This window comes from Schistocerca cancellata, chromosome 8 (assembly GCF_023864275.1).
Source record: "Schistocerca cancellata isolate TAMUIC-IGC-003103 chromosome 8, iqSchCanc2.1, whole genome shotgun sequence".
Lineage (NCBI taxonomy): Eukaryota > Metazoa > Arthropoda > Insecta > Orthoptera > Acrididae > Schistocerca > Schistocerca cancellata.
This window is the reverse complement of record NC_064633.1, coordinates 611,748,526-611,768,271: the sequence shown is the minus strand read 5'-3', so window position 1 is coordinate 611,768,271 and position 19,746 is coordinate 611,748,526. Positions and strand designations below refer to the sequence as shown.

At 42.8% G+C, this 19,746-nt stretch overlaps 1 protein-coding gene across 1 annotated transcript in view; it reads left to right on the top strand.

Moving 5' to 3' along the window:
• Positions 1–12,796: 12,796 nt before the first annotated feature.
• LOC126095712 (myrosinase 1-like) overlaps positions 12,797–19,746 on the top strand; it is a 59,546-nt gene continuing 52,596 nt past the window's right edge. Inside the window, exon 1 of the mRNA XM_049910462.1 lies at positions 12,797–12,959. Coding sequence (XP_049766419.1) covers positions 12,797–12,959 — 163 coding nt within the window. The remainder of the gene's footprint in view (positions 12,960–19,746) is intronic.

The window sequence follows — 19,746 nt, the reverse complement described above, 5'->3', positions numbered from 1 at the left end:
AGGAAGGATATAAAATTTAGACTGGAAATGGCAAGAAAAGCGTTTCTGAAGAAGAGAAGTTTGTTAACATCGAGTATAGATATAAGTACCAGGAGGTCCTTTCTGAAAGTGTTTGTATATAGTGCAGCTATACTTGGAAAAGAGACATGGCCAATAAACAGTTTAGACAAGAAGAGAACAGAAGCCTTAGAAATGTGGTGCTACAGAAGAAAGGTGAAGATTAGTCGGGTAGACGAGGTACTGAATAGGACTGGGGAGAAGAGAAATTTGTGGCACAACCTGACTAAAAGAAATCAGCGGTTGGTAGGATATATTCTGAGGGATCAAGGGATCATCAATTTAGTATTGGACTGAAGTGACGGAGGTAAAAACCGTAGAGGGATGCCAATCGATGAATACAGTAAGCAGATTCAGAAAGATGTAGGGTGCAGTAGCTACTCAGGGATGAAGAGGCTTGCACAGAATAGAGCAGTGTGCAGAGTTGCATCAAACCCCTCCTTGGACTGAAGACCACGACAACAACAAGTTACCGATAGGTGTTGTGGCTCCAGCATACATAGCAGGCTTACAGAAGCATAATTTAATCTTTTATTTCCGTTGTTTTTAATTTTGGGACTGCTTATGATGGATCAGTGTCTATTAACAGGAACAGGATGAAACGCCGCCAATGTTTTCTTGGTTATATTCTACTTGAATATACGTATTCCTATGAAGATTTGATGAAACGGGCCTTACGTCACACTGCTGCTGCTACTGATGCACAACATGATCAACGAGACCATTTTGTGCATACATACAGTACTGTTAAAATATGTCACTAAAAGAGGGACAACTTGAAACAATACCGACCTCTAACTTGGCAATGCATGCGAATTACTTCTCAAGAAAAGGATGTCATTTCGAGATTTCTTTTTTAAAAGAGATTGCAGACACAGCTACCGCAGTAAGGCAAAATATATTTTACTCTCCTCTTTAAACTTTCGAAAGCCCATCCTTTTATACTCGGTACACACACCCACAGGACGCTTCACTTCGTTCCTAAAAACTTAAGATTTTGGGCTAGGGTGCTTTCAAAAATAACTGTAACAATTGTTTCATTTCACTATTGCCAGAAAATCGAATGCTCGTGTTCGTTCTTCTGCTTTTATTCGTTCAAATTGACAATTTAATTGTTCAGTAGTGATGAATTTTTACAGTTTAAAGTGCTTTTCACATTTCTGGCACGTATTCATTCACCAATCATAATATAATAACCAGTCTTGATCGCACAAAACATGTTTTGTGCCTTAACCATAAATAAAACTTCTTTTTTGGGATCAAGACCGACTTTGAAACTTCCTGGCAGATGAAAACTGTGTGCCGGACTAAAACTCGAACTCGGGATCTTTGCTTTTCTCCAGCAAGTGGTCTGTCATCTGAGCTACCCAAGCGCGACTAACGACTTGCCCTTACAGCTTTAATTGTGCCAGTATGGGTCTCCTACCTTCCAATCTGTGAGGACGGTTGTGGGTCGTGCTGGGATAGCACTTACCCGCGAAAGTCCCGAGTTCGAGTCTCGGTCCAGCACACAGTTTTAATCTTGGTTCAAATGGCTTTGAGAACTATGGGACTTAACTTCTGCGGTCATCAGTCCCCTGGAACTAAGAACTACTTAAACGTAACTAACCTAAAGACATCACACACATCCATGCCCGAGGCAGGATTCGAACCTGCGACCGTAGCGGTCGCGCGATTCCAGACTGTAGCGCCTAGAACCGCTCGGCCACTCCGGCCGGCTGTTTTAATCTACCAAGAAGTTTCATATCAGGTCACACTCCGCTGCAGACTGAAAATTTTATTCTGCAAGACTGACTCCGTTATTAAAATAACGGGGGTGTGCTTGAAACCAATGCCCACGAATTTTTTTATATGAAAACCCTTAATTTTTTAAAATTAACATATTTCATTAGTATTCTACATCTTCATTCTTCGTGTCTAAACATTTATTTCTCAACATATTCACCATTTCTTCCAGGCAGAGACCAGTTCGTTGATACCGCCGCTGCGCGATGTTCGGCTTTTGTTAACGGAATCACAACCTTACCTCTGCTCACACCACTTCACCACTACCAATGTGAATCCGTCGATGGTGTCCTTTAAGTTTTGGTAACAGATGAAAATCTGACGGGGCCAAGGTACGCTGGCAGTGAACCAAGGCGTCTAATGGTTGTGATTGTCGCAGGGCATTGTCATGCTGAAGGAGAGAATACTCCGTGCATGCACGAACTCTTCTGCAGTTAGAAACTCGGTTACCGCAGGCTGTTTTCCAGGCACCGCGTAGTTACGTTACTCGCCGCCATGTCACAAGCTACAATTCCGAGCTACAACTTGTGTCAGGAAAGTCGAAGTGTAAAGTTCAAGCGATTCTGAGAACACGATGGAAAATTCGGAGACATTACTTTTCAGCACAATTTCATAGATTTAGATCGCCGTGTTTTCAGGAGTTTAAGTTTCAGTATTTTAATTAAGTTCTTTACTATCCACTTTCGGAAACAAAATTCACTGATAGGAATACTTTACCTACAAATTTTCTGGCTATAACTTTACTTAACAGACCACATCACGTAGACATTAAAAATTTTTCTCCTGTTAAGCCGCAGTCAACAATACACAAACATTGAAAGCGTACAAAAGAAAAAAAGAGCACTTTCTACACTTACAGGCTTCAAAGATACTCTAACACACGTCTTAAAAGAACACTGCAGGTAGATATCGACACTGTTTGCAGCCATTTGCGATGTTTCAGTGTTATCTCACGGAACTGAAACGTTGAACCATTACTCCATTGTTAAGAGCAACCTCCACTGTTCAATCTATAAATCACGTAAGCAACGACGGAAATAAAAGAAAGGATCAAGACTTGGATTAAAATTCAAGATGAAAGGATATCAATGATAAGAATAACTTACGACGTTGCTGAGCTCAGTGAAAGTGAGGAAGAATTACAGGATTTGTTGACTGGAACGAACAGTCTAATCAGTAAAGAATATAAATTGAGAGTAAATCTAAGAAAGACGAAAATACTGAGAAGCAGCGGAAATGAGAATACCGAGAAACTTAACATCAGAAATGGTGATCACAAACTGATGAAGTTAAGGAAATCTTCTACTTATCTACGAATTAAAATAACCAATGACGGACTTAAAAAGCAACCTAGCACTGGCAGAAAGAGCGTTTCTGGCCAAGAGATATCTGCTAGTATGAAAAATAGGTCTTTAATTTGAGGAAGAAATTTCTGAGAATGTCTGTACTGAAATGGACTATGGGGAAACCGGAAGAGAACAATCTATTTTAAGCATTTGAGATTTGGTGCTACAGACGAAGTTTGAAAATTAGATGGACTGACAAGGTAAGGCACGAGGAGGTTCTTCGAAGAATCTGCGAGGAAAGGAATATATGGAGAACACTGACAAGAAGAAGGGACAGGAAGATAGGACGTCTGTGAAGACATCAGGGAATAAGTTCCATGGTACTTTGGGGAGACAGAGACTGGAATACATCGAGCCAATAATTGAGAAAGTAGGTTGCAACTGGTACTCTGAGCTGAAAAGGTTAACAAGGGAGCCACATGAAGCCAGTCGAAATATTATGGCTAAAAAAAAAAAAAAAACGTTTCCAGAAAGTCTCCAAAACGATAGGGGCAGTTTTACATAACTGTTTCCCCACATTAAGTACTACGACAGACAGAAACCAACTATACTCCTGGTGCAAATATCCACGTAACTTATTTGTTGGAAGCTGAGTTAACCCTTCAAATGATGCAGGTGGTCTCTGATAGAGGTGGGTGAGCAGGATATTTCAAAAACAGCTCTGAGACGGTTGAAAATTTTATTTATTTGTCAACGATCTGTAATAGTAGAGTTGGGCCCGAGTCATCCAGGTGGGGGATGGTCAGCTTGTAACAGTGAAAATGCAGATAAAATACTTTCTGCACCAACCAAAATTTTCGGCGTACAATATCCGTTGATAACTTGCACTGTACTTTTGATTCTGAAGCTGTAAGCTCTATTACGGATACTATATGTAATACGTAATCGATGTAACAGTGTATTTTTGACTGTATATAATTGATTGTAATTATAATGAAAATACTGCAAATTGCAGGGTAATAGCCAAGACAGCTTCATTGAAATGTTTCGATAGCAACGACAAAATGGTAGTAACTGTGTCGTTGTTTACCTTTGCGAATGCAGAGCCTCTGTTGTGTTGCGAGCAGGGGGGAAGCAGAGCAGCTTGAACCATGAAGGAGTGCAGGAGTGTTTGTTGGACGCTCCGGCCGAGGCGTTACGCAGCTATGCTCTCGTCAATGTAGGCGCGCCAGATTTGTTAACCCGCGAGTATTGAGCGAACGGTAGGACTGAACAGGCGGAGGGAGCTGCAGTTCCAGCTGTTGCCTGTCTCATAAGTATCCGAGGCTCCCGGAGACGACTCGGGGTTCTCATAGAACAGCCGCAGCAGCAACAATAGCAGCTCAGCATTGTCGTCGGCTACATTCTTCATCGTCCGCACAGATACAACATTGTAAGACTGTAAGTGAAAAATTGTAAACTTACGCCGTCAGTGTCCAGCAACTTTTCTTTCACAAAGTATGAATAACTTGAATAATAACTTGCAGTAGTTAAAACTTGTAGCCAGCCGCTGTAGCCGAGCGGTTTTAGGCGCTTCAGTCCGGAACCGCGCTGCTGCTACGATCGCAGGTTCGAATCCTGCCTCGGGCATGGATGTGTGTGATGTCCTTAGGTGAGTTAGGTTTTAGTAGTTCTAAGTCTAGGGGACTGATGATCTCAGATGTTAAGTCCCATAGTGCTCAGAGACATTTGAACCATTTTTTAAAACTTGGAGGGCACCTGTGTTGTCATTGTCCTGACACATTATTACCAACCAACGTCCTTTTCCTTTCCATGCAGTCACCGAGTGTCGTAAGAATATGAAACGTGATTAACTATTTACTGCCAGTTAGTGTGTTTGCTAAAGTCCAGTTTCAGTCTGAATTTTCTGCCACAGTAGCTGTTCCTTCTTGTACTGCATAACAGAGGCTACTCAAAGTAAAGTAAAATTTCACTGGCAAAACTACAGTAATAACTAAAGATACAGCACAAACGAAGAGTGCGCAATTTCTTTTATTCTGTATTTAGCTTAGCGAGTGAATTCTGTTGTCTTGGTATGTATTTTATTGTTGTTATTTTAAAAGTAAAACCAGTTGCTCATTTGCTTAAATTAAATTTAGTTCAATATTTCAACAATCAAAACTAAATTGCTTGCCTTTTTCTAAATTTTGTTTTACGTTACACTGAGGTTACTGAAAGTCAATTTTTTACGTAACGAAGTTCAAGTTAAGCCAGTCATTTATTTAACCAGTAGCTTCATTTAGCTTTACTTTCAAAATTTAGTATTTCAGAATAAGTAACTGCAAACTCAGTGCTTTCTGATTCACGTATTTTCTCGTGAACTGTTGTGCGGTGGGAAACCGTGACAACCTTCTGTTGCCACGTCCGTGACTATTTGTTTACATTTCTTTGCCATTGCCTTTCTCAAGATTCTGGAGATTCGCTGCCCTTGCGGGCTGGCGACCGTTTAATTATCCCTTTTTTAGCTAATCAGTGTTTTCTTTGTGCTATCAATGATTTTTGTAGTAAATATTGTATGGTAGTCTCTTCCCCCTGTGACGTTCGTCTGCGATTGCTCTATATTTCACCTATTTCAAAATTATCATCTAAATTTAGCTTAAATTTAGAATAGATTCCTCATTCAGAAGAGTCTGTTGTACACTTTCCTCCAACTAACCGGTGTTATTTTCCTTTGGTAACGATAGCCTTGTTCAGTGTAAAATTTCATTAGGTATATTTGATCACAGTGAGTTATACGGCAATCCAGTAGGCCAATTAGGGAGGGGGAGGATAACACACACGTGGCAGTCGCCATGTCAGACTCAGCACGACATGTGCTGGCTCATCTACAGGCAAGGCGACTCAGGCAAGAACAGGCTGGTCGATGGCCCCAGCAGAGGTACCTGGGTGCGAGCCCTGCACCTGTGTTTGGCTGGCAGTGTCTGGCGTTAGTGGACGCTCAGTGGCTTCGTGACTGCGAGGTCCTCAGTTCGAATATCACATATCACAGCTGCGGCTGGACCCCCAGACAGTGGTACTGCCATGATGACAGTTGAATGATGACAGCCTCAAGCAGAAGCCTACACTGTTGCAGATACCGACTCGATGATTCGCCAACATAATGCCCCTAACTGTCCAGAAAGCCAATGTTTATACGCGACAGAGTGGATTCGTTGTTGAGTTGTCGCAGCTGTTGGCACATGTACCACATACCGTAGAACCGTCCCAAAGCTCTAGTTTAAGCTATAAGGTGCAACCAAAAAGTTTATGACCGATAGCTGCACCATACAGAATCAGTGTGCCAATGAGGCAAAATCGCCATGACCACTTAAGCACCACCTTGAAGCTGCCCGTTTGGTAAAACATGTCCTACTGAGGATACGAGATGATAACTGTCTGCTGTACACTCTCTTCGGACAGGAATTGTCGACCACTCAAATCCTTTTTTAAGGGACCAAAGGTGTGTTAATGTCATGGGAGAGATCAGGGCTACTGGGTGGGTGCTCAAGCGTTTCCCACTTGAGTTTTCACAGGTGTCTAGGTACAAACCCTGGATCTGCGTCTAGGTGGCAGTGTCTGGCGCTAGTGTACACTCAGTGGCTTGGTGACTGCGAGGATTTCAGGCCCTCTTCTACCAGTACTGCAGCTGTATCTCCAGATAGGGGCCGCGCAGGATTAGCCGAGCGGTCTTGGGCGCTGCAGTCGTGGGCTGAGCGGCTGATCCCGGCGGAGGTTTTTATTTATTTATTTTTTTATTGTTCCGTGGGACCAAATTAAGGAGAAGTCTCCATGGTCATGGAACGAGTCAATACATGAAATTATAACACGATATTAGAAACAGATAAAATGAAATATAAAAGAAACATATTCAGATGACAAGTCGTAAGTTTAAATGAAGACAATCAACAATGTAAAACTGGAATTTGCTTAATTTTTTTAGCTCTTCCAGGAGCTCCTCGACAGAATAGAAGGAGTGAGCCATGAGGAAACTCTTCAGTTTAGACTTAAAAGAGTTTGGGCTACTGCTAAGATTTTTGAGTTCTTGTGGTAGCTTATTGAAAATGGGTGCAGCAGAATACTGCACTCCTTTCTGCACAAGAGTCAAGGAAGTGCATTCCACATGCAGATTTGATTTCTGCCTAGTATTAACTGAGTGAAAGCTGCTAACTCTTGGGAATAAGCTAATATTGCTAACAGCAAACGACATTAAAGAACATATATACTGTGATACTGTGAGGGCAATGTCAGAATTCCCAGACTATTGAATAGGGCTCGACAAGAGGTTCTAGAACTTACACCACATATAGCTCGAACAGCCCGTTTTTGAGCCAAAAATACCCTTTTTGAATCAGAAGAATTACCCCAAAAAATAATACCGTACGACATAAGCATATGAAAATTAGCGAAGTAGACTACTTTTCATGTTGAAGTGTCACTTATTTCAGATACTGTTCTAATGGTAAATAAAGCAGCATTTAGCTTCTGAACAAGATCCTGGACATGGGCTTTCCACAACAGCTTACTATCTATCCGAACGCCTAGGAATTTGAACTGTTCCGTCTCGCTTATAATATGCCAATTCTGTCTGATCAAAATATCGGTTCTTGTTGAATTGTGAGTTAGAAACTGTAAAAACTGAGTCTTACTGTGATTTAGCATCAAATTATTTTCCACAAGTCACGAACTTATTTCATGAACTACATTATTTGTTACTGTTTCAATATTACACACAAGATCCTTCACTACCAAGCTGGTGTCATCAGCAAACAGAAATATTTTTGTATCACCTGTAATACTAGAAGGCATATCATTTATATAAATAAGAAACAGCAGTGGCCCCAGCACCAACCCTTGGGGAACGCCCCACTTAACAGTGCCCCATTGGGACTGAACATCACTACCACTCTCAATATTGCGGAGAATTACCCTCTGCTTTCTGTTCTTAAACTAAGAGGCGAACCAATTGTAAGCTACTCCCCTTACTCCATAATGGTCCAACTTCTGAAGTAATATTTTGTGGTCAACACAATCAAAAGTCTTCGTTAAATCAAAGAAAACACCTAGCGTTCGCAACCTTTTATTTAATCCGTCCAAAACCTCACAGAGAAAAGAGAATATAGCATTTTCAGTTGTTAAACCATTTCTAAAACCAAACTGAACATTTGACAGCAAATTATGTGAATTTAAATGCTTCAGTAACCTTGTATATACAACCTTCTCGATAACTTTAGCAAACACCGATGGCATAGAAATAGGTCTAAAATTGTCAACATTATCAATGTCTCCCTTTTTATAAAGTGGCTTCACTACCGAGTACTTTAATCGATCAGGAAACCGACCACTCCTAAAGGAAAAGTTACAGATATGGCTGAGAACTGGGCTAACATACATAGAACAATACTTCAGTATTCTGCTAGATACCCCGTCATATCCATGAGAGTTCTTGGTCTTTAGTGATTTAATTATTAACTCAATCTCCCTCTTGTCAGTATCATGGAGGAGCATTTCAGGTAACAGTCTCGGAACACTTTTTTCTAAGAGCGCTATATGATTCCCTGTTGGGACTAGGTTTCTATTTAGTTCACCTGCTATATTCAGAAAGTGATTATTAAATACTGTACATATATGCGACTTATCAGTAACATGGACATTCCCACTACGCACTGATTCTATATCCTCGACCTGTCTCTGCAGACCAGCAACTTCCTTTACGACTGACCATATGGTTTTAATTTTATCCTGAGACTTAGCTATTCTATCTGCATACCACATACTTTTTGCCTTCCTAATAACATTTTTAAGCACCTTACAATACTGTTTGTAATGGGCTGCTGCATTTAGATTTTGACTGTTTCTAACGTTTTGATATAATTGCCACTTTGTTCTACAAGATATTCTTATCCCTCTAGTCAGCCACCCAGGCTGCCTGTGTGTGCTAGTACCCTGTTTTAAACGTTCTAACGGAAAGCAACTTTCAAAGAGCATGAGAAAAGTCTTGAGAAAAGCATTATATTTATCGTCTACTGTATCAGCGTTATAAACATCTTGCCACTCTTGTTCCTTTATAAGGTTTACAAAGGTCTCTACAGAAACTGGATCAGCTTTCCTGAACAGCTGATGACTATATTTAACACGTGTTGCAGCATAAAAATCTTTTAAAGTTAAAATTTGCGCATCATGATCTGAAAGGCCATTCACCTTTTTGCTAACAGAATGCCCTTCTAGTAATGAGGAATGAACAAAAATGTTGTCTGTGGTTGTTCTACTGTTCCCTTGCACTCTCGTTGGAAAGAATACGGTTTGCATAAGATTATATGAATTAAAGAGGTCTACCAGCATCCTCTTCCTTGCACAATGACTTATACAATTAATATTGAAGTCACCATATATAACTAACTTTTTGTATTTCCTATAAAGTGAACCAAGAACCTCCTCTAGCTTTAGCAAAAATATTGTGAAATCGCTGTCTGGGGATCTATAAATAACAACAGTTACAAGTTTAGCTCCGTTAAATTTAACCACACCTGCACAACATTCAAACACCTTTTCAGTGCAGTACTTTGAAACATCAATTGACTCAAATGCGATGCCGTTTTTCACATACATGGCTACTCCCCCACACCGCAAAGAGCTCCTCGAAAAGCAGCCAGCCAACCTGTATCCTGGTAAAGGAAGCCTCTGAATTATCTCCTTATTTAAGAAGTGTTCAGATATACCAATAATTTCAGAGTCAACATCTATAAGCAGTACACTAACTTTATCTCTAATACCTTGTATATTTTGATGAAATATACTAATTCCCTCATTACTCGGATACCTAAGCTTTGTCAAAAGTGATTCCCTTGTTAGAGAGACTTCCCTTAAGCAGGAATACCTATCAGCTGACTTCAATCTAAAAAAGGTGCAGCTGTAACACCCACTACTGCAGGAATTTTCTCATGAGTGATCCCACCAACCCCACCTATGCTGTCACCTATAAGCTTTGCCAACCTCCCCTTCCCATACCTGTTGAGGTGCAGGCCGTGTCTAGTGAAACCCGTCCTGCTGATAGACTCCACCGACACCACTGAAATGTGACCCATGCTTTCTGTCATCAGCGCACCCGCAAGTCTCAGGTTATTACGCCTGACGGCTGTATTAAGATGAGGCCGATCGTGACGCTGAAACAGTTCCACGAAATGCACATTCGTGTTGCCAGTCTGAGTGGCTATCTTTTCCAGGTCACCATCTATGTTATACTCCCCATCCCTATCAATACTATTACCAGCCCCACCCACGATCACTACCTGATCCTCTTTAGTAAAATCCCTACATAACCCCCCTATGTTAACAGTCAGCTGAGCCAACCCTGCATTAGGCTTCACAATGCTGGTGACCTGGTACTCACTCCCCAGCACTTCCTGCAACTGCTGGCCTACACCTCTGCCATGAGAACTACCTAACAGCAGAACCTTCTTCTTCCTCTTCGACTTTGCAACTGTTCTAGGCACAGTAACTACTGAGGTCTGCTGCATACTTCCTACATCTACAGCTACTTGAGATTCCTCTCCACTAGACTCTGACAGTTGGTCATATCTATTGTAAACACCAATAGTAAAACTGTCTGAAAATCTTCTTCTCCTAGCAGATCTCTTGCCAACAGCCAGCTCCCATTCCCCAACCCCCTTCTCCCTCCTCATCCTATCTAGCTCCTCCTGTGCGTTTTTCAACTGCACCTGAAGGGCACAGATCTTACGCTCCTGCTCCTCTATCAATTTACTCTTGCTACATAACCTGCAGTTCCAGGAGAGGATCTCACCAGAATGCCCACTGGCTTCCCCACTGCATTCCCCCCAGTGAAAATACTTCGAACAAATCTCACACCGCAATCCACTACTCACGAACCTGCGGCAAAGCCCACACTTCTCACTCATGGTAAAATTTTACTTTTTCTAAGTTCCGCTACTACAATAAGAATATGTTAAAAACCTGACTATAATAATCACCAACTTACTCTACAAGGGAAGTAACTACTATTATTAACAGTATTAATAAACAACAAATGTGAATATAACAAAAGACGAATACAGAAAGAGAATCAAACGTCTAATGACACAGTAACGAAGCTGTAAACAGTTCCCAAAAGGTTCTTCTGAAATTATTTCACCAGAAAACACCAAGAACAACGGTTGAAGACTACTAAAGTTCCTAAATAAACCACTATACACAAACAATTAATTAGTACTTAGCTTTCGATGCGCCGCTACAGCTGCAACTGGTCAGCGCGGAATGTAAACACAGGCAAGAGGTTAAGTTGCTCGATGCGAAACACTCACAAATATCGGGTCACAACACAAGAAAGGCAGAGGTGAATGAAGAAACCACTAATACGTCACTTATATAGTAAATATTATCACAAAAACCGTTAAAATATGTATCTGAAACCTGAAAAATATATGAAAACTTAGAGAGCGATCTCACACGCAGTCACTCGCTTATGACGTCACACCAAAGACGTCCAAAGTTCGAGTCCTCCCTCGGGCATGGGTGTGTGTGTTTGTCTTTAGGATAATTTAGGTTCAGTAGTGTGTAAGCTTAGGGACTGATGACCCTAGCAGGTAAGTCCCATAAGATTTCACACACATTTGAACATTCCAGACAGGGGGCCTCTCAAGATGACACATGAGGCGGCCTCAGTGTGGAAGCCGACACCATAGCAGACGCCAATTCGATTACTCGCTTGTCTGATGCCCCTACACGGCCAGACAGCCAGTGGTTTTATGGGATAGGACGGGTTTGTTGTTGGGTGTCGATACAGAGTGTCACATACACTGCATGCCACAGCACCAACAAAGGGTACCAGTTTATGGAATAAGGGACACCCAAAAAGTTTCCATTAGAAGGCTGTGCAGCCCAGAATCGGTAAGCCAATCAGCCAAAATCGCTGTGAGCTTTGAGGCAATCATCTCGTCTGTGGATCAGGTTGAAAACGTGGAAACGACATGCACATCTAAATGATTCATTCCACTTTTTGTAAAAGCCTAGCGTTTAGTTACTCTTAAATCACACAAGAGCTCAATTATGACCTGTCGTGTATGTCACTCATGCAGCAGACCTCACGTGGTTGTGTGACTTTTCGGTACTTGTAGCTGACACGCAAAAACCAAGAAATTACTGTCAGTTATATGATTCATTCAACTTTTGACATCGCGTGACACTTACCGATACCGTGCTAGACTGAAAAAACAAATGAATTGCCGTCTCATTGTGGACTGACAGAGATTATGATGGATCTGTCCGACTTTGGCTTATCTGAAGATTATCTGAGCCGCGCCTTCGTTACGTATGCAAGCAGTTATTTACATCGTACTGTGACACACCTATTCTAAATAGCTTTAGAAAACATATCAAAGTCTCTTAAGTACTTCTTAGCTTGTTACTTTGACGTGGGGTGCTGTTTTTCTCAACTGAGATGCTGAAAACATACTAGTCATCTACAGTAATAAATTTAAAACTTACGTTGGATCTTTCCCTTAAGATTTGCAACACAGGGATAAGCAGGGATATTTGTTAGGTCCTGGTCTCTGTTATCATTTGACCTCACGCACGTATATAAACACGGGTGCTGGCGAGAACTGTTATCGCAGTCATCCAGGTGAAGAGACCTGAAGATGAGGCGAACTCTGGTACCTGTGGTGGTGGCAACCCTCCTCTGCCTGGCGCAGGGGGTGCCCGTGAAGTCATCTGTCAGACCCGCCAACCAGTTCCCAGACGGTTTCTACCTGGGCGCCGCCACTGCTGCATACCAGATAGAGGGCGCGTGGAATGAGGATGGTGAGTACCTGTCACTGGAGCACGTATCGTGACGCCATGTCATGTCCATCGGTATTGCCCCAGAATAAGTCACGTACCTGACTGCAGTTACTCATGAAATGCTGAACAGAGAGGTTGATTCCGTGAAGATTTTTCAAACTTTCAGGATTGATGAAGCGTAAATGTAACAGTTTTAGGTTCGAAATTGAGCACTATGGGACTTAACATCTATGGTCATCCGTCAGCAGTTTTAGGTATGGGACGCTAGTCCGGAAACGACCGAGTCGAAAAGTACAAGCGAAAATCTACTCAAGTTCCATCTTAGCCTCACACAGTGCACAAACTGAGGGTGGCCCAACTTCCGAACTCTGATTATGACTTACAGAATTCTTGCTTAATACTGCCCAATTCCTTTAATTTCCCCTGTAGATGGGTTAGCAAAATTGCACGTAATTTTATGTCAGAGATGGTACCATAACAATGAATTTCATTTAGCTGCACAAGCCTAGAAAGTTGCTGCATTTACAACAGTTGTTCAATATTCCGTCCCCCAGCGTGCAGGTACGCAAGCTTCGCACAAAGTTCTGTTGTATACATTATACTATCCACGGAATGGTTTGCACAGTGTCGCAGGTAATAGTAATTCTTGAGAATTGTTGCCAGGAGAACCGCTTCAGTCTTGTCTTTTACACAGGACTTCTCACATGTTCCCACGAGAAGGAATCTAATGGGGTGAGATCAGGCTTGTCCGCAACACAAAACTTCCTCTGCATACCCATTTATCGAGTAATTTCTGATCAAAGTGTTCACAGACCCTCAATCCAAAGTTAGGTGGGGCTCCATCGTGTTGTAACTGTTGTGACCAGGCGAGGCTGCTTTAGTTTGGCCACAGCTGTTGATTCTTTGATTGTTCAGTGAGGTGGCGCATCAAACTGGAACTCGTGAAATATTAGTTAACTGTATTACATAAATGAGTAAAAGATTTCCTTGTGTAGACACACTTCCTTACCACATGAGCGCTGAATAATTTACGAGTGTCATGGATTAGCAAAGCATCACTTGATGCACTAACTAACATCCTGTTCTCCTGCAGTGTAATGTATACCATTGAAAAACATGTACGTCCAATTCAAACTTCACAAACATTGTGCTACTCGATGTTGATGGCTGCTGAAGATGACATCTCGAAGTGGGGAGGCCTCTTGCTAGTGCGACACAACAGTGACCTTAGAACGAGGGAACTGCAGAGCTGATGGGGCAGGCACGGCCTTCAGGAGTGCCTTCCACACGCCTCTGCAAATTGCAGAGAGCCCTACCTAATGTCCGTGGTATCGATTTGCGTTGCTAAATTTGGTGCAGCAACACGATCTCTGCACGATGCCATAGAAATCACGTCCATTGACGAATAATAAGTGGAATACGTTCCAGAAACGAGGGTAGCATATTTCTGATAAACACTGTGTACACCGGCGCATTGCAGCATAGAGGAAGAAGAAATGATCCTGATACGTAACCATTGACAATGTTTGCTCAAACATTGACTGGTAATCTTTGCTGCTGCCTCTTCATAGCTCTAGCATGGGCGTTACCATTGGCTCAAATACGACTACTGCTACTGTTTGGCAATCTGTCTGTGGTGAGAAAGGCTTTTCCCGTGAAAAGTGCACATGCGGGGAAAAGAGGATCTGCTGTAAGCAGCTGCAAGAACCATTTGCTGAACGCAACACGCAGTAAGGACCTCTACATTTAAGCACCCATCGAGATTGTCTAGCCTGCAATTTCAGTAGCAGTAGTGCCGGTGTATGTATTACACTGTCACAGATATAAGAACGAATTTCGCTCATAAATTTCAACTCGGTCGTTTCCAGACCAGGCTCCGTTGGCTCAGCTGATTCATTTGCCCTTCTCCATCATCGCTACGACTTCTAAGCAATCACCCCATGTACAACCGTGGTGAACCTAAACATAATTAAGTTTACGATCAAAGTTTTAATTTGCCGTTCACAAATGTTCAATGTGGACTTCAATGGACGTAAGACAACATCGAGAGGACAGTCAAATTCATCCCACACTGTTGTGAGCATGTTCGGTGTTAGACCATTCAGCGCTGTTGATATGTGGCGTCGGAAATTACCCGTGTTGTTTGAAGGGGATGCGCATGGATGGAATCTTCCGCAAATCTCCACAGAAAAGTCCACATAACGTGAAATCAGACGGCTTTGGAAGCTAATGGTGCAGCACGAGATCCGTTCATTTCTTATGGTCGATCCCTAGTGGAAGCTGCTCATCGTGACGAACTGGTCTTACGTGGAAGTGCCGCTGTGGTGATTGAAAAATGACAGCATCACGCTTGTTACAGTATTTCGGGTTGTCATGCCGTGGTGTGGTCGAATGTGTTTCTTGAAGAAAACCAACGTTTCATCTCCATCTGAAGCGGATATCTTCATTAGGTTGGGGGGAGGGGGTTGTTGCAACTCCCATGAATGTATGATTCACGCCTTCGCTAGCTACTGACTGCAGTAACAGTTCGTTTCCACGTGCTACTGCACAGAGGGGTGATATGTTTACGAAACTCGAGCGCGATTGGCCATCGACGGTTGCTGTCGTCCGTTATTGCTGTAGTCCCACAGCAGAAGACTGGTGCACGTTTTCTTCAGCATCTAAATACAGATACCGTTCGGATTTACACTCTCATATCCTGCATGTGTTGCTCTTTTAGCACGAAGGGAAGGACAGACGTAGCAGTGATACGGGTCATCCATAGCCTGGAGGATGTTCGCACAGTGAATCTTCTCAGTGTACTAAGCATGGAGTTTATATATATATATATATATATATATATATATATATATATATATACATATATATATACACTGACGGAATATAATTGAGTGGCTAACTGGGACTCGACAGCAAGTCCTTACTTAGAGGTCTGTTCGAATAACGGTTCAGTACTGTTTCCAGTTTCGTGGATAGTGTTACGTAAATAGTGCTATCATATTTCCATATGGTAGGCCCCTCTACCTCTGGCGGTATTCCCCCACTGAAAATTACAGTGCTTCGCTATCAGCTCTTCGGCTTTAATTGGCTGGCTCTGATCACTATGGGACTTAACTTCTGAGGTCATCAGTCCCGTAGAACTTAGAACTACTTAAACCTAACTAACCTAAGGACATCACACACATCCATGCCCGAGGCAGGATTCGAACGTGTGACCGTAGTGGTCGCGCGGTTCCAGACTGTAGCGCCTAGAACCTCTCGGCCACCCCTGCCGGCTCGCCTTTAATTAATTACCTTAAATACACATTCTAAATAACAGGGCGTTGACTTCAGAGCTAGAAGAGATAGAAGAGGTAGTGGAGGATTGATACATTCGGACGAGTCGTGAGGATGTAAAAGGAGTTGCATGGTTGTTAGAACTGTATCAGCAAAGGTAGGACATTCGAGTCCCAGTCGGACAGATAGATTACCTGATCAGTATTATCTACACGGCCCTACGTAAGGCGGAATTGACCAGTAGGTCTCACTAAAGGGGACACGTCGGTATAACAGGAGGTGAGAAGTACTGTGTTGTCAGTAGGGAGGCAGTAACAGCAGATATCGTCGGCTAAGAAGGCTCAGTGACTTCGAAAGTGGTCTAGTCACTGTATCAGGAAATTTCAATCCTAAAGCTGCCTACGTCGGTTGTTGGTGATGTGAACTGTGAAGTGGAAACGCGAAGCGAACATCACAGTTGAACAAAGGGCAGGCAGACCTCATGTACTGACTGACGGGGACTGTCGAGCATTGCGGAGGAGCGTTTGGAGGAAACACTCACCGGTGATTCCCAAAGAGCTAACAGCTAGCCCCAAGATTGCATAAGCAGTTAAAAATGATTGGCTGAGCAGCTCATCGTAAGTCACACATTTCTATAATCAGTGGTAAACGACGCTTGAAGTGCTCTAAAGAGCGACACCACTGGATAGTGGATGACTGGAAACTAGTGCTGTGTAAGGGTGTATCACACTATGAATTATGCACTATGCACGGTTAGGCTTTGGTGAATGCTTCAACTACTTTACGTGCTACACTATGTGATTAATAGTATCCAGACACCACAAAAACACAAGTTTTTCATGTCAGGTGCATTGTGCTGCCACCTACTGCCAAGTACTCCATATTAGCGACCTCAGTAGTCATTAGCCATCGTGCGAGAGCAGAATGGGGCGCTCCGCGGAACTCACGGACTTCAAGCGTGCTGAGGTGATTGGGTTCCACTTGTGTCACACGCCTGTACGCGGGATTTCCACACTCCTAAACACCCCTAGGTCAACTGTTTCCGATGTGATAGTGAAGTCTAAACGTGAACGGACACGTACAGCACAAAAGTGTACAGGTCGACCTCGTCTGTTGATTGACAGAGGTAGCCGACATTTGAAGAGGGTCGTAATGCCTAATAGTCAGACAATTATCCAGACCATCACACAGGAATTCCAAATTGCACCAGGATCCACTGCAAGTACTATGTGCTTACCTTACTGCTATTGAGCAAAGTCTAAATGTGGAAGGATATGAACACATGAGAAAAGTTGGATTTCATGGTCGAGCGGCTGCTCATAAGCCACACATCAAGCCCCAAATGACAAACGACGCCTCGCTTGGTGTATGGAGCGTATACATTGAACAGTGGTGAAACGTTGTGTGGAGTGACGAATCATGGTACACAATGTGACGATCCGATGGCAGCGTGTAGGTATGTCGAATGCCCAGTGAACGTCATCTACCAGTGTGTGTAGTGCCCGCAGTGAAATTAGGAGGCGGTGGTGTTACGACGTGGTCGTGTTTTTCATGGAGGGGGCTTGCACCCCTTGTTGTTCTGCGTGGCACTACCACAGCACAGGCCTATATTGATGTTTTAAGTACCTTCTTGCTTCCCGCTGTTGAAGAGCAATTGGGGGACGGCGATTTGGTCTTTAAACACGATCGAGCACCTGTTTATAATGCACGACCTGTGGCGGAGTGGATACACGACAATAACATCTCTATAATGGACTGACCTGCACAGTGTCCTGACCTGAATCCTACAGAACACCTTTGAGATGTTTTGGAACGCCGACTTCGTGCTAGGCCTCACCGACCGACATCGATACCTCTCCTCAGTGCAGCACTCCGTGAAGAATGGGCTGCCATTCCCCAAGAAACCTTCCAGCACCTGATTGAACGTATGCCTGCGAGAGTGGAAGCTGTCATCAAGGCAAAGGGGGGGCCAACACCATACTGAATTCCAGCATTACCGATAGAGGGCGCCACGAACTCGTAAGTCATTTTCAGCCATGTGTCACATAGTGTATCTTGTGTAGTGTCTATAGTGAAGTACATAATAGGTGGTGTTTCGGGATTGTTTGTCATGATTAGAATGTGCTTAGCTTAATGCTTTTGAGCAAAAGCTAAATGCGGAAGGATATGAACACATTTTATGACACTCCATAGAGGGTGCAGTAGAGGAACTATTCGGCGATAATGACTGTTTATATCAGCATGACAATGCACGCAGTTATACAGCAGCACCAGTGAGGGAATTATTTGTGGGCAGTAACATTCCTGAAATGGACTAGCCTGTCCAGATGAGTTAGAATATCACCTTCGCTCCAGATCCCAGCGTCCAACATCGCTAACTACTTTGGCTTTGGCTCTTAAGGAAGAATACACTGTCATTCCTTTGCAGCGTTTCAGACACTTCGTTCAAAGTGTCACCAGCAAAGTTTACAGTAGAACAATACTGACAAGAGGTAACTGTTACGGTGGACATTAATTGTTTCGGAAACTGAGCAACCTCTTCATCCTGCCGGAAACAAGAGTCACTGGTCTTCACAACTAGCGTTCTTTGGTCCTGCATATTCCCTCCCCTGCGATGTCATAGATTACAGGCGCCTTTCCAGATTTGCACTTTGGATTCAGAGCAAGTGAGGGGCCATAATTATATCCACGAGTACCAATGAAGGACACACAAAGATTGTCAATGTCCATCAACTTGATGTCTTGGTGATGATGATGTCCCAGTGCAGAAGCAGCATCCGGTGTGGTGTCCGGTTCTCTTGAGCTACTCAGTTAAATCTTCCACAGACAATTTGAAGAATTTCTTTTGTTTAAATGACGATGTACGACTGATTTTTCAAATTCATGATTGTTGTTAATATTAATGAGGTGAGGCTGTAAAGAAAGTTAGTAGCGATTGGGAAAAGGCTCTCTAACTATCGAATGAGAAATCCTGTTTAAAGTTCAAGGATGACAACAGGTTTAATAAAACGAAATGAATTAGCAGAGAAAGCTGCAAACCGCTTACAAAAGATGTAATAGATGTTTGACTACAAAGACATGCGATATAGTGTTTGTATACACTGATCACCCAGAACGGACCTAATGTCGATATAAAACAGTGCAGGCCGCAGCAGCGGCAAATGACGAAGGATGACTGCTAGTCAGACACTTGGACGTCGCATGCAGTGTCCATGCGTATGTACACCACTTGCCATTAAAATTGCTACACCAAGAAGAAATGCAGATGATAAACGGGTATTCATAGGACAAATGTATTATACTAGAACTGATATGTGATTACTTTTTCACGCAATTTGGGTACATAGATCGTGAGAAATCAGTACTCAGAACAACCACCTCTGGTCGTAATAACGGAATAACGGCATTGATACGCCTGGGCATTGTGTTAAACAGAGCTTGGATAGCGTGTACAGGTACAGCTGCCCATGCAGCTTCAACACGATACCACAGTTCATCAAGAGTAGTGACTGGCGTATTGTGACGAGCCAGT